We start from the raw sequence: 16,031 nt of genomic DNA on the forward strand, positions 1-16,031 counted from the left end.
ATGTTAAATAAATGAATAAATGTTATCAATAATAAATTTCTCAATTTGAAAATAATAATTCCTTCACCCTTTTACTTCATTATTGCTTCTCAATAAGAAATATTTAAAGAATTTAAAAAAAATACTTAAAGAAATTTAAAAAGAACATTAAAAATTTACTTACATTTTATTGATTTACTTGGAATGGTTAATGAGAAGGATGTATTTGATGAATAGTAGCCAGTCAGCGTTGCATGCTTACTAGGTGTTACTCAACATCATTTTAGGTGTTTGTTGATTCCCTTTTCACTCCTAGACATTTATCGACCCCTTAGATAGCCACATTGACCATTTGCCGACCTCTAACCTAAACAATTGCAATGTGTTGCTGAACTCCCAAATTTCATTGCACGAACAAATATCAACAAGGACCACTCCACTATCTCCATGTACTCTGCGACAAATGATTAGTCATTTTGAAGAAACAGAATTGTTGGGAGTTAGACCTGGCAGTCATTGCAAACCAATCAGTTCACAAGTGATTGACATTGCTACTGCCACTGTGGGACAGACCATAAAAACAATGTTGGTTCCTGATGCCTGTACTGTATCAAGACACATACATGAATGTGCCTTGCAAAACTGTCTGGAAAATTCTATGGAAGATTCTGCATTTCTACCCATTCACAATAATTCACAAGGAATCACACTTGTAAAAAAACAAGTGTGATTCCTAATATCACACTCTTCTGAACTCGTTCTAATTATGTATGCTAATCCTGCTTAAATTAGTTACTTCAATTGTGATTTAAGTCACATAGGTGATATTGTACTTTAATGACTGTTTATCAAGAGTACCAACTTTAAACATAATCAGATTCTTAATGTGTTAAGAGGGTTTAAATAATTCATTCAGCACACTTCAGAAAAGTAATATGGGTATATTTTCAATAGCTTTAAGAAGGAACAGTTCACACAGTTTAGACATCAACATTAATCTATTTATGAATTTAGATTTTTACATTTTCATAAAATTTTAATAAAATTTTCACAAATTACATTTTTATAAGAAGGAACAGTTTACACAGTTTAGACATCAACATGAATCTATTTATGAATTTAGGTTTTTACCTTTTCATAAATTTACATGATTACTGAATTTTACATCATGGAATCATGCACATCTACTTTTTTTACATTTCGGTAAAGAATATGCAAACTTCTTATTGAAGAACAAATCCAGACTGAATCTCTTTCTTCTTATGGTCTAGAACTTTCTTTAGGAGCCATGACAGATTTGGAGGATGTGGCAGACAACTGAACAATATTGTGATTCATAAAATTAACAGTTTGTTATATAGCGCTCTGCACAAGTGGCTGATAACAATGAAGTTTAGATGTTAGGAAAAATAGCACTATTGTAAATCTCAACACATTGCACAGAGAAATTAATTAATAAAGCTTTGCTTGGTAGTTTTATTCACACTGATATTTTTAAGAAGGATATTACAATGTAGAGGATATAATTAAAATAATTTAATTAATACTTCTGTTATTTCAAGTCAAACTGGTATCATCAGTGAACAATTTACAGATAGATATGTTCAGGCAAGCATTACACTGGGTGACATGGAAGCAGAGCAATGGCAGGCCCAAAGTCCTAAATAGTACTACCTAGTAAACTTGGGTGTCTTGGCTGATGGTCTGAGCATGGACATTTTCCAGATTTCAGGCAGTTTCATGCATCTACATTTGTTGGTTTAAATATTTTTTTGTTTTTTTTAAAGACTTTCATAATTTGTATTGTCTATAGCAAAGAAAGGTGGCATTTTTCTGACTATGGTAGGTATTATCCAATGAAAGGTCTGCACGGCCTGAGAGTGGTGAGGGGAACTTGATGTAGTCCTTATGCTTTGAAATCCTGATGCACTGGCTGTTCTACATGTTTGGCCATATTAGGGCAGCTCACAACTGAAAGGTAATTGATATACGCTTGGCAAATCCAGAGACTGTAGAGACAGTATTCCCTCAAAGATTGTAGTCTTTGAGGGAATAATGAATGAAATATGCTAATTTTTCTATGATCTGGTGGAAATTTTTAAACATTCTGCCAGCTTTTTCAGGTTTCAGATATGGGATGGTGATGGACTTAGTGTAGTCCGTGTTTTTGGAAGGGAGAGAATTTGGGATGTTAATATTTTTTCTAATTAGATGAGATTGTAGCCATGGACTAAGTATGTATTATGTGTTCAGTAGTGAAGGCATTATTTTCAGAACCATTTTGTCCTACAGAACAAGGTTTTTATAATTTGATACTGTTGGGAGGGGGGGGGGAATGGCTACTAGTGTGTGTGTGTGTGTGTGTGGTTGGTGGGTGTGTAGGTTTTTTGTAAACAGAGATGCCAAGAATCCATCATGAGAGCATGTAATCAAAGTATTCCAGGAAGGATAGACTGTTGTTTTCTTTTTTCAAGTGAACTGAATTCTTGAATGATGGTTGTTTAAATGTGCGAGAAAGTGTTCAGAGCATCACAGCCATGTGGCCAAATAGAGAACACATCATCCACATAGTATAGCTAAACAGTTGGTCTATGTGAGACAAGTTTAGAGATTTTTCTTCAGGAGTCTCCATAAAGTGGTTAGCTCATGGAGGAAGCCAATGGCTGTTCTATCTGTTCGTAGAATTTTCCTTGCCAAATAAAAATAGCCCGAGTTCACAGTAAACCGAAACAAGGATGAGGTATCAGGAGGAAATTCAACTGGGACAAGCTCCAAAGTGTCTTTAAGTGGATAATTTTGGTGAACAGAAAGAAAATATAAAAACTGACCATTACATAAGTGTGATGAAAGGGGAGGTGGTTTTCTGTAGAATAACAGAGTAACGTTGGCAGAGTATCTATGCTGGGAAGAGGTGCTGCTTCTGGATGGCTTATTTTGTGGGTGAGTGAATCAATATCATCTACATTTGGAATTAATGGCACAGATATTTGGCAGCGTTTGTATCAGAGATGGTCTGGATTGTATGGTTTTAATTTATTGGCCAGGAGGTTACATGTTTAAGGACCCTATAATGTGTTTAGATCTTTGTGTTGGTAGGATTGAAGTACACCGGATGACAGGACGGTGTACTTCATTATGAAGGTTAGTTCATGTATGTAATTATTGGTAATTTAGGGCTGCAGTAACACTACACTTGTCCACTTCCATAACTACTGTTTTGTTGCTCTTTATTTCTGGGAGCATTTCAAACTCCTTGTGGGAGAGGTCACTTTTAAGTGGTTTTGCCTGTGGTTTTACATTAGCCACATTCAATTTAATATTGTTTGTAATACAGGAAGTCTGTAGGTTCATTGCTTAATCCGAATCATAATTACATTTGTCAGTCTATTTCTAGAAGCAAGTGTGTAGGTTATGACTGTGACTGAGGGCACTAATGGTTTGAGATGGTAGAAAAGTAATGCTTGGAAACAGCTTTTTTTTTTTTTTTTAAATAAATTGGCAACCTTCTGGACAAAGGCCTTCATGATATTAATATCAATACTGATTTAAATGGCGTATAAAAATGAGTAGTAGCTAGTAGTATGTCAGAAGAGAGAGACAAGTCGTGTGATCGAGGATGAGGAAGATAAGCTAAATATATGGCATTCGTTTCCACATGAATGAGGAAATGAATTCCGTAGATTTAGAGGATGATAATAGAGTAGGTGAATGTCAAGCAAGAGTAAGTTGCATGGAAAGAGAGAGATACTAAGAGGAGAAGAAGAATATGAAAAATGAGTTTCTGAAAAGCAAAATAGGACACTCGAAAGGCTGATAGATGTGAAACAAAAAAGAGGGAAATGAGAGCATTATGGGAATGAGAGGAGAGGGATGGAGGGAGGGAGAGAGGGGGGAGAGAGAGAGAGAGAGAGAGAAGTATCAGGAGACAAGAAAAATTCAGAAGAAAGTGGGATAGTGCAGGAGCTAGGGATTGAAAGATGAAATGAAGGAAGATAAGTGGGAGTGCAGGAGAGAGAGAGAGAGAGAGAGAGAGAGAGAGAGAGCTATGGAGATTCAATGATTTGTGGAGTGTAAAATAGAATGTTAGAGGAGTGCTTGCCTGGAGGAGCAATAGAGAGTGTGACTATTGCAATTAATTGAGGTAAAAGAGTCATTGAGGTGATTCTGATGGTGGGTACAAATAACCTGAGAGGTAGTGTGAATCAGGTAGCAAGAGATTTGAGGGTGTATGGCAGAAATGTGTGAGAAGGATGATAGTAAGTGTGTGACTTAGATATGATAATGCAGAAATGAGGAGATCATCAACAAAAAAGAATGCCATGATAGAAAGAATGTGTCAAAACAGAGATGTGGATGCTTCGGGTGCATTTCAGGATTGAATTTATGCCTCTTTTCTGTGGTCACATTACTGCTTTCACTCTCTTGATCCAAACATCTGCACTGAACTGATAATCGAAATAATCCTCACTGGAATGAGAGTGCCTTCATTCCACTCCACAGAACCCCCTCCCCCCAACCTGTATCCAAGCCCTAGTTCTCAAGTTCTGTGCCTCTGCCATCCATGATAAAAATCCATCTTATATTCAATGTTTTAAATTAAAAACTCAAACTTCTTCTTCAGTGCATACAACAGCCTGAAAGAAGTATAAAAAAAGTTATCAACAATTTCAAAGCAGACTTCATAGGAATGAAATGCAATAAACTTGCCTCTTGTTCAACTGGCAGTCAAGCTTTCTGGTCCCTTGCTAAGGCTGTTGGGCATGACTTCTGCCCTTCTCTATTCCCACCTCTCTTACATCCTTATGGCACCATGTTAACCTCACATAAGGAAAAGATAGATCTCTTGGCAAATCACCTCCTGCACTACAACAAACTGCACACTGCATGCCTCCTCTGGACTTTCATCAAAAGGATAACAGGATAACCCTGATAAGGTTCATGGTATTCCTCCAGTTGTGCTTCAGAATTAACACTCATCCTGTATTGCCCATATAAACTATCATATTCTACTGGCATCTATCCAACAACTTGGAAGCAACCTTACATTCAGCCTGTACCCAAAAAAAGGGGAGACAAAAGTCAGTCAACCAGCTGTCATCTTAGTACTTTCAAAATGCTGGAGAAGATTATCAACAGCCTTCTTCATTACCTGGAGATTCAAAAGTTAATCAGTGATCACCAATATGGATTCTGCCATTCTGTTCTACAGCTGACCTTCTTGCAAATCTCACCCACCTTTGTACACCATCAATCATATTTGGCACCAAGGCCTCCTTTCTGTGCTCTGTGATTGGATTGCCAGCTTCCTTACCATCTGTTCACTGTATGTCATGATGGATGGCCTCTCATCAGATTTCTCCATCAATGCTGGAGGGTCCCAGTGTTCTGTTTTCTCATCCATGCTCTTCTTCCTTTACATCAATGGCCTCTGATTCAAATCTTATTCACGGCTTTGTTGACAACTCTTAATTCCTCTTCCTCATTCAAGAAACGCTATAGTCCTTTAATGTTAGATACCTCAAGATCATCCATAACCAATGACTTACGACTGACCTGCATGTAAGTTATCTTCACTTCATTTGGAGATGTTTGAAGATAACTTACATGCAGGTCAGTCGAAGAAAACAAATCTGATAGTGAGTGCAGGTTTCTGTGTTATGAAAGAGTTGAACTGAGGTTGCCTTTGGTGGAAGAAGGCAGAAATGGCTTTTGGTGTTGAAGATGGAGTTTTTCTCACACTATGCCAAAAACACTCAAAACTGCCTTACTACCAGCAAGAAAAATCCTAACTCATCCCATTTTACGTTTGATAATGTTCCAGTTCTTTTTCAAGATCAGCTTTCTCTTCTTCAGTTGACCGTCACATCCAGTTTACCCTGGCACAAACATATTACTTACATAACCTCTTCTGCCTCTAAAAAAAAGCATAGTGTTCTTTTCTGTTTTAAACATTACTTCTCTTCCTCTCAACTCCTAACACTTTATAAGTCTCAATCTGACCAATTTTGGAAATTGTTCCCACATTTGGGGTTGAGCACCAAGACCTCCGTAAGAATTCTTGATGATAATCAGAAGCAGGCAATCTGCTTAATAGATGACCCTTCCCTCCCAAATTCCATTCAGTCACTTTTTCATGGGTGCTTTGTTTCAGTGCTGTGCCTTTTCTACAAGTACTTTCTTGGGCACTGCTCCTCTGAAGTGGCTTCTACCATTCCTCCACTGGTAAACAAACTTCTCATCAACTTCCTTCTTTCCATCCACCTCTATTCTTTGGAACAATCTCCTCCACACTGTTTCTCCCACTGAGTACAACCATCCACTTTTTAAGAAACATATCAATAGGCTACATTTTTTCCTTAATCAGCTGCCCACACATTTCACTGTAGTGTTGTAAGTCCTGTGATCTTTAATATGTGGTGTCATCATAATCATTATAAAAAAGGAGAGAATTTTGTTCTCAGGAGCAAGTGAGAGTATTAGTGCAGGGAAACTACAGTTTTTAGGATGGATGGAAACAGGGGGTGGCCTTTTGTGAGGATAGACAATTGAGAGATGGGGAAACATATGGTGTTATACAGAGTCAAATGGAGTCTGGAGGAAATAATAATAGGTATAGAAATATTGACAATTCAGTCATGTTTGTTTATACAAATACCAAGAGTATTAGGAATATAGGAGATGAATTAGCAGCACTGATACCTTCAGCCAGTCCAAAGATTACTAGGATCAGTGAAACATGGTTGACAAAAGATGACATACGGACAGGAATAGAAATAGAAGGGTATAGTGTATTTCAGAAGGATAGGAAGGACAAACATGGTGGTGGTGGTGGTGGAATATTGCTATGATAAGTGATGAGTTATATCCTCTCAGGGAAAAGGATATGGAAGGAAAAATAAATAAAATAAATCAGCTAACGCCTTTTATTCCTGTATAGGGAGTAGGCGAGGCCTTTATACCCTATCTAGCTTTTGGAGACTGAGTGGGCAGTTCAATCTCCACCAGTAGCCAATCAGAGATAGCTGGCCCATGTCTATCACTAATTATATCAGCCACCGATGAAGAGACTGGCAAACAAGTGCTGCCATCTCTTGGTACCTAACCCTAACAAGATATGTCACTGTCTGAAATAACGTGGGTACTACGGTCAATTTTCTTGAGTTTCCAGGAGGAAAAACCCACTTGCCCATGCCAGAGATCGACTAACTCAGGAACCGGTCGAAGAAAGGCTTAGAAAAAGTTCCTCCAATCGACGACTAGATTTGAACTTAAGTCAAACTTCGAGCGACCAAGCGCCACTTCCACTGAGCTAAACAGGCTTGGATATGAAAGGAAATGGTACTAATCTTTTGAGCATATATGATGTGTGAGTTGGGATTGGGCAGGACAGGATATTTAGTGGACTGTTGCTATAGACCAGGGAATACAGAATTTGAGCACCAGGAAATGTTTAAGCAGTTGAGTTTGGCATCTCCTTCTTAGTAGTTCTTTTCTTCTCAATAGTTAAACTACTAAGAGACAGGAAACCAAATATGAAAAGACTAGAAAAGAAATGGACAGACTGCTGGTATTGAAGTATTGGAGACACAACAAGATGAAGCTTAAGGCAAAAAGTTGAGTTTGGCAAGTGCAAAATGAGTGATCATTATGGAAGGTTTAAACTGCAGCCATACAAATTGGGAAGAGGAAACAGAATGCAGTAGTAGGGAAATGGAATTTCTGGAATTCTTAAGGGATAAATTCTTCAGGTAGTAGCATGTGGTAGAAGAAATAAGAGGTTCAAGAGTTTTGGATTTGGTCCTGGCATCACAGGACCTCATTATAACTGAAATGTCATCCTTGCTCCTAGCTGGAGAGTGACCCTGTAGTCTTGACTTGGGGGATGAGAAGACATGTGAAAGTGTCAAGAAAGGAAATAATGTGGAATTATAAGGAAAGTGATTATCATAATCTTAGAAATCAGCTTGGGGAAGTTCCATAGATGGAAGAATTGGAAGGGCGAGACCAGCAAAGAAATATTTATTATCAGCAATGTCAAGTTGTATACCAAGAGTGAAAAAGAGAACACAATTTAGTGTAAAATGGATGATGACTAATACTGTCAAGTGGAAACTGGAGATGAAAATGAGGTTATGGATAAAGTATAAGTAGAGCACAGTTGCATGAGAAATATAAGACTCAAGCTAGGAAAGTGTCTAGTATGGTAAAGAAGGCAAACATTGAATATGAAAAGATATTAGCCCTAAGATTCAAGGAAAATCCACAGGAATTCTTTTGTTATGTGGCCAGTAGGAGGAGAAATGATTGTGGAAGAATGACATTGTTAGACGAAAACTGGAGAAGCATAGCTGATGCAGCAGACAGTGAGGATATTTAAAAAACAAAAAGAAAGAAAGTAAGTTTCATTGCTAGAGAGATGGGAAGGGTTCAAGGTTTTGAAGTGGCAAACACTAAGTTCTCTGGATGTGAATAAGGCAATGGGAATGGTTGGAACTTTACCATGTGCTTTAAGAAAATGTGCTAAGGAACTGACAACTACACTGACTTGGATTTTCAGTAAGTGTCTAACTATGGGAAAGGTGCTTAAGGAGTGAAAGAAGGGTAAGATAATTCTATCTCATAAGAGAAGTTGTAGAATGGAAATGTCAAACTATATGTCAGTTTGTATTTCTTCTACAGTTGTTAAGATTTTGGAGAAATTAATGACAAGTTGTACACAACATTGGACAGATGAATGTAATGTTATATGTGAGGATCAGAATGAATTTGTTAAGGGGTGCTCTTGAACTCTGTTGATCACCATCAACAGAGTTCAAGATCGGTTCTATTAACATAAGAAGCATCAATGGAAAAGAAATGAAACTAGCAGAAGAATTGGATAAATATCAGATTGACATAATAGGTGAGACAAAGAATACAAAAAACAGGTGAGATCTTTCTGAATAACAAACACAAAATGTTACATTTGGCTCAGGCAATAACAAGCAGGGAAAAGAAGAATTAGCTATAGTACTCAACACTAAATATGAGGATAAACTTGAATGGTGTGCAGTATCAAGTAGGGTGATGTAAGAAAATATCAGAATGGGGAAAATGGACAATGAGACTTATTTGTGCTTATGGTTCCACAGAAGGTTCTACCACAGAAGAAATTAAGGAATTTTTTGAAGTATGAGGGAAGGCAGCTGACAATGAAAAAGGAATAGTTGGTCCTTGCTGGAGATCAAAAAAGCAGAGTAGGAAATGATTACCATATATATGGAAATGTTTTAGGAAAATTTGGAGAGAAGAGGAAAGCTAATAATAATGGTAAGTGCCTACTGAATTTCTGTTCAGGACATGGATTAGTTATTACTAATCCATGTCCTGAACAGAACCATGTTCAAACATAAATATGCGCAAAAATTCACAAAGAGAGAAAATGCAAGAAATAAGAAGGTCTCATTGACTATATTATAGTTGATAATAATGTTTTCCCAATGGTCAAGGACACAAGAGTATGCAGCAGATTCGAAATAGGAAGTGATCACTATTTAGTTTTGAGCAGGATATAATTCAATTTCATACTGAAAAGAAGAGTGTGTAAGAAAATTTTCAAGCATATCAAAGTTGAGCAGCTTTCAGATGTGAAATGTAGACTTAAATACACAAACAACATTCAAAAAAAAAATGAAAGAGTTTGAAAACAAGAACCAAACCTTGGCAATTCAGTGACAAACCCTAGTTTGTCACTGAGCCCTAGTCAGAGAGGCATATGGTAAGATAATCTACAAGGATAGAAAAATCAGAACTTCATAGTGGACTTAGGAAGTTAAAGAGGCAATGAAGGAAAAGAAGAAAACACATAAAAGTTCCTGGAATGTAAGTCAGCTTAGAGAATACAGAGAAAATGTAAGACAGCGAAGCATTCTATAGAACTAGCAAAACAAAAGTCATGGGAAGACTTTGATAAGAACATAGAAAATAAATATTATTATCATTATTATTATTATTATTATCCCAAGACCCCATGGAGTCAAAGACTCATCTAGGAGGTCCTTTTGTCACACACACACACACACACACACACACACACACACACACACACACACACACACACACACACACACACACACACACACAGCTCATCATACCACACCTTAAACACATTCAAATTCTCTGCAGACGCCACCCTCTCAAGAAAGGCATTCCAATCATTCACAACTCTGCATGCAAAAAACCTGCTTCTCACTCCCCTGCTCACATCCTCCTTATACAACTTCCAGGAATGACCTCTGGTTCTCCCCTGATCTCCCACCATTTTCTGTGAAACCTCACCAACATTGATCCTATAAGTCATACTAACTTGTAGGTCTCTATCATATCACCCCCACTTCGTCCTGTCTACTATGCTCTGTATAGTAGACAGGACGTAAATTGTATCTACTCAATCTTTCCTCAATCTTTATTAGTCAATTTTTATTTATTTTATTTATTATTTACTCAATCTTTCCTTAATCTTTATTTATGAGTAAACTGCATCTACTCAATCTTTCCTCATATTCGGCATTCTAGAGATCAGAAACTATCTTAGTAAGTCATCTCTGGACCCTTTCCAACATCTTTTCGTCCTTTTGAAAACCACGTGACCAAATCTGTGCACAGTAGTCCATATGTGGCCTAATCAGAGCCTTATACAATGGAACAAGAATCTCCTTACTTCTACAAGTCAGTGTCCTCTGCATCATTCCCAGAATTCTTTGTGTTGTCTTCACAATTTTGGCAATGTGTCCCCTAAATTTCAGATCCTTATCCACTATCACCACAAGAACTTTTATTTCCTCCACCTCCAAGAATATATCTCCACCAAGCATAAATTCTACATCCCATCTCTTTTTCCCAAATTTTAAAACCTCACATTTTGCAACAGTGAACTTGCATCCCCATTCCTGTGCCCATTCACTCAATCCATTTAACTCTTCTTGTAAGGTCACAACAGCTTCTCTACTCGTCATACTTTGTCCCAGATATCACCTTATAGTAATAAGTAAGGAAATTAGTAAAACATAACCTCCCTTTAACAAATTCATGCTGTACATCAAAGATAATGTCCATCATCTACAAACAACTGAATAATCCCATCCAAATCTTCACCAATATCATACAGACATACAGGTTAAACAGCAATGGCCCCTAAAACAGACCCCCTGAGGCACACCACTAGTGACTTTCCCCTTCCGTGATATTGCTTCACCATACACAACTTGCTGATACCTATCAGATAGCAAGTCTTTGATCAATGCACTAATATAATATCCAATCCCCATCCGCCGTAGTTTGACTATCCACTTATCATATGGTAATCTATCAAAAGCCTTTGCAATATCTAAGTATACCACTAGGTATCACTCCCTTCTGTCCAAGGAAGCTGCAAAAACTGAATATCCCCTTGCAATCCACTGACAATGACATTGATATAAAGGTTAAACAATATAGATCCCAGTACAGAGCCCTGTGGGACCCCACTTGTAACCCTCTGCTTCCTTGAAACTGCTCCACCATACACAACTCTCTGATACCTATCGGACAGCCAATCCTGAAAATAGTTGACCAATCTGACATCCAGACCCATGTGCTGCAACTTAAATATCAGCTTATCATGTGGCAGTATATGCCTTTCCCTCATCTAATGCTCTTGTAATTTTATCATAAAAGGCTAGCATATTGCTAAAACAAGAGCGCCCGTCACAAATCCATGTTGACTCTCATTGATAACATTACCCTCATCTGCCCAATGCTGTATACGGTCCTTCACTACTTTCTCCAAGATCTTACTAACAACTGATTACATACAAACTGGTCTATAATTAGACACTTCAAGTCTGCTACCGTCCGTATGCAATGGCACTATCTTACCTTCCTTCCATTTCATGGGCACCTTTCCAGTAGCCACACTTTCATTGAAAAGCCAGGTCAAAGGCACTATCAGTTCCCTAGCACATTCTCTAAAAACTCGTGTGGTGAACATTGTGTGGATGTCACTGTCAGTTCCCTAGCACATTCTCTCTAAACTCGTGTGGTGAACATCGTGTGGATGGTATTTCACCATCCAGTCCCACAGCTTTACTGACATCTAAAGTACTCAGTATTTGAAACATACTCTCCTCCTGTACCTCTAAACCTTGAACCTGCCCTATCCCTCTAGCATTAAAACTGACTCCTCCAGGATGAAATACTCCAATAAAGTGGTCATTGAACAATTCTACTATGTCCTCTGCATCAGTCACTCTATTCCCATTTTTATCCCACAATATCATTCTTCCACAGTCATTTCTTCTCCTACTGGCCACATATCTAAAAAATTCCCTAGGATTTTCTTTGGATCTTAGGGCTAATCTCCTCTCACATTCCAGTTTCGTCTTCCTTACCATACTAGTCACTCTTCTGGCTTGTGTCTCATACTCTTCATGTATCTTCTTTTCTCATGTGTGTCTCTCTTCTCCTGTCTCCTTATATCTCTTCCACAGCCTCTTTTTCGCATGCAATTCCTGTTTAATATTGTTTGTCATCCACTTTACTCCAAATTGGGTCCTCTTGTTTACTCGTGGTATACAACTTACCAATGCTGCTAACAAATATTCTTTAATTTGTATTTAAGTTTTGTCGATCTGGAAAAGGCATATGAAAGGTGCCAAGAGGAAAGCTCTTCAAAACAGGATATTATATTGAGCAATACACAGTCTTGATTTAAGCTATAAGCAAGCATTTAGAAGTGAAGGAGGTACAGGAAGATGGTTTGATGTTAAATCAGTTGTGCGACAAGGATGCACACTATTCATTATATCTATATGGATCACATTATGAAAGAAAGTGGTATTAAATATGAGATCAACATTGGCAATGTTAATCTGAGCTCTTTACTTTATGAATCTGATGTTATACTTCTGAATAAATCCAATACAAGTCTGCAAGAGTTTGTAAGTAAATTGAATAACTGGTTGTAATAAATTTAATATGAAAATCAGTAATAAAAAGACAAAGACAACGAAAATAGGGAATACTGAAACAGGATATAGTTGAAAAAACATCAGCTGTATCCTGAATGGTGAACCTATAGAACAAGTAAAACATTTCAGCTATTTAGGCACAAATTTTAGTGAAGATTGTAAATTAAATATGGAAATAGACAACAGAATTAATAATGATGGTATGGTAGAAAGTAAGCTGAATAAATTTATATGGAACAAGAAAGAAATTAGTCAAAACATAAATTAGCTGTATACAAGAAGACAGGGTTCAAACCAATTTTAATATATGGATCTGAGAGCTGGGTTAGAAGTGAAACACTTGACTAAAGACTAGAGACCACAGATATGAGAATCCTGAGAAAGATTAGGGGATTGAACAGATGACATCAATGGCAATATCATATTAAAAATGAGGATATAAGGAAAGAACTAGCCATTGTTAGCATTCAGAAATGTGATAGCAGAGCTAATCTCAGGTTACTCTCAGGTCACTTAAACAGAATGGGATAGGAATCGGGCAAAAACAGGTGTTTTGTTTTTAAAGATAATGGGTATTGGTTTAATGTGGAGAAATGTAAAGTCATGTGCTTTGAGATAAACTAATTACAAGCTATGTACAACAATGATGAAACTGTACTCCAGGAAATAGATGAAGCTAGGGAACTGGGGATAGTTGTAGATAAAGAGTTGAAGTATAGAGGGCATATTGCGAAGGTTACCAAGGTAACCTATAAGATTATAGGTTATTGAAAAAATAACCTATAATCTTATTGGCTATTGAAAAAAACACTAACAAGTAGAGATAAGGAAGTTGTTATTGCTGTTTATAATGCTTTGACATGTCCATATCTGGATTATTGTCCTCAAGTCTGGTCTCCTGGTTTTCTTGGGAGGATGAGGAATGGTGGAGAGAATTCAAAGGCAAGTGACCTAGATGGTGATTGGCCGATAGAGAGTGCCCTATGAGGATAGATGGAGTGTGTTTGAATTGCAGAAGTTGGTCAATAAGCAAATAAGAGAGGATATGATAGAAATTTTTAAGTTACTTAAAGGGTTTTATAGGATTGAAGCTGAGGAAATGTTTCAGCACTTGTCTACAGGGGACTGAACAAGAGGTCATCCTTGGAAGTTGAGTAAAAGTGTGGTTATTAGGTGTTTGAGGACTACTTTTTTGCTTGGAGAGTTGTGAATGAATGGAATAGGTTTCCAGGGGTCACTTGTGAGTGTTTTTTGTCTGTTAATGGCTACAAGGATAAGTATGATAGACTGTGTGGATAGCTGGGTCTCCTGTGATGAGTCTTTGGACTCCATGGAGGTACCTACACAAATATAATAATAAGAACAGTAATAATAATACTGCCATTTTTTTTCATTTTACAAAGGCATTTGACTGGGTGCCATATGATAAGCTGTTTGAATATCAAGTAAGTGAATTGGATTGGCTGTCTGATAGATATCAGAGAGTTGTGTATGAGGGAGCAGCATCAATGAAGCAGAAGTTTACATATTGTGTCCCTCAAGGAGATATTCAGTTGTTTGCAGATGATGTGAAGCTGAGAAGAGTTATTAGTAACAGTGCAGCCATTCAGTAGGATATGAATAAGCTTGAAAGATGGAAAAATGAATTGGCATGCCAGTTTATTGCAACTAATGGGAAGCTGCATGCTCTGTTGAAGGAACTGTACTAGAGGAAGTAGTGGAGGCAAGGGACCTTTGGGATGATGACTGATAGCAACTTGAAGTTCAGGGGACACATCACAAAGTTGATGAAAGTAACCCAGTAGGATTGCTGCAATACTGAGAGGGATGCTGACCAGCAGAAAAAGAACAGTCGTGATTCTATTGTATAAGCCTCAATCAGATCACATATGGATTATGGTGCTCATATTTGGATTTGGTTGCTGGGATTTGAAGAGGATAAATTACCCTGAGAGAGAGAGAGTGCGTACAGAGGTAGAGAACAAAAACAGGTCTGTACTGTGTTAGCTATGAAAATAGACATATGGATCACAGAGTTGTTGTAAAAGAATGAGAGGGGATATGACTGAGACATTTAAACTGTTGAAAGGTAGTTACAGGATTGACACTGGGGAGTTTTTTATATGGTAGATCAAGTGGAAGGGGCAAGAACAAGACGTTATGAATGGGAATGGTAAGAGAGTGAGGAGTGGTTTTTTTTTTTTTGCATTGTGGGTGGTTGGACTGTGGAGTGCATTGCCTGACAGAGCAGTGAGAGCATGAAAACAAACGAGTTTAAGGAGTATGATAGACTATGTTGTTTAAGATTGGCCTCCCACAATGAGTTTTATGACTCCATGGAGATCCTGAATAATAATAACAATATATTCAGAAACGTTATGTATATATATATATCTTATAATTCTTTCAAGCATAGAGTCTTTTATGACAAAACAAAACAAAAAAAAAGAGAAAACCAAAAACTCGAGTGATTTTTATTTTTTAAATATAAGAACTAAACATGGCAAATTGAATATAATACTTCTTAAAGTGTTCTATGCAATTTAACATTATTTCATAAAATAAGTAATTCCTACAGTTTAACTAATGTGGTACTAATCATTTTCACAGCCTCCAAGCATTTTTACTAATTAAAAATGCTGTCACGATGTTGTACAAATGTTCAAATAAATGATCAAGGATACAAGTTCCAACACAATGGTTACTGCTGAACAGCATTACATGTTATCGTGTTTGGCACTAATGCACTGTATTCAAGTTGGTGAAAACATATCCATTATTCCAGAACAATAGAACTGCTTCAGGGAAGAACTATGATATATGAGTGCCTCTGTAGCGCAATTGGAAAAACAACAGTACATTGCACCCTTCGATTAGAAAAGGCCTAAGTTCGATTCTGGTTGTGACGGGAGGAATCTTTATATGGACTTTTTCAATTGAAGTTAGCTGATCTCATATGGAGGTAGCAGGGTTTTTCATCTCGCATAGAAACAAATCAGCCCTTCAGAACACATGCAGTTACAGACAAAAAATGCTAGTTGTGGTGGTGGTGGTGGACAGTAGATG

At 37.4% G+C, this 16,031-nt stretch overlaps 1 protein-coding gene across 3 annotated transcripts in view; it reads right to left on the reverse strand.

Moving 5' to 3' along the window:
- Window positions 1-904: 904 nt before the first annotated feature.
- The window catches only part of LOC150099728 (uncharacterized), a 178,126-nt gene continuing 162,999 nt past the window's right edge, over window positions 905-16,031 (reverse strand). For 2 of the 3 annotated variants that reach the window (XM_090404047.1, XM_090404045.1), the window contains one exon: window positions 905-1,296. In XM_090404047.1, coding sequence (XP_090260173.1) covers window positions 1,240-1,296 — 57 coding nt within the window. In that variant the 3' untranslated portion in view covers window positions 905-1,239. Of the gene's footprint in view, window positions 1,951-16,031 lie in introns of all 3 variants that reach the window. The other variant, XM_090404046.1, reaches the window with a different exon arrangement.

This window comes from Typopeltis vanoorti, chromosome 14, assembly GCF_054136105.1.
Source record: "Typopeltis vanoorti isolate ZY-2024b chromosome 14, IOZ_Tvanoo_1.0, whole genome shotgun sequence".
In the NCBI taxonomy this organism is placed as follows: domain Eukaryota; kingdom Metazoa; phylum Arthropoda; class Arachnida; order Uropygi; family Thelyphonidae; genus Typopeltis; species Typopeltis vanoorti.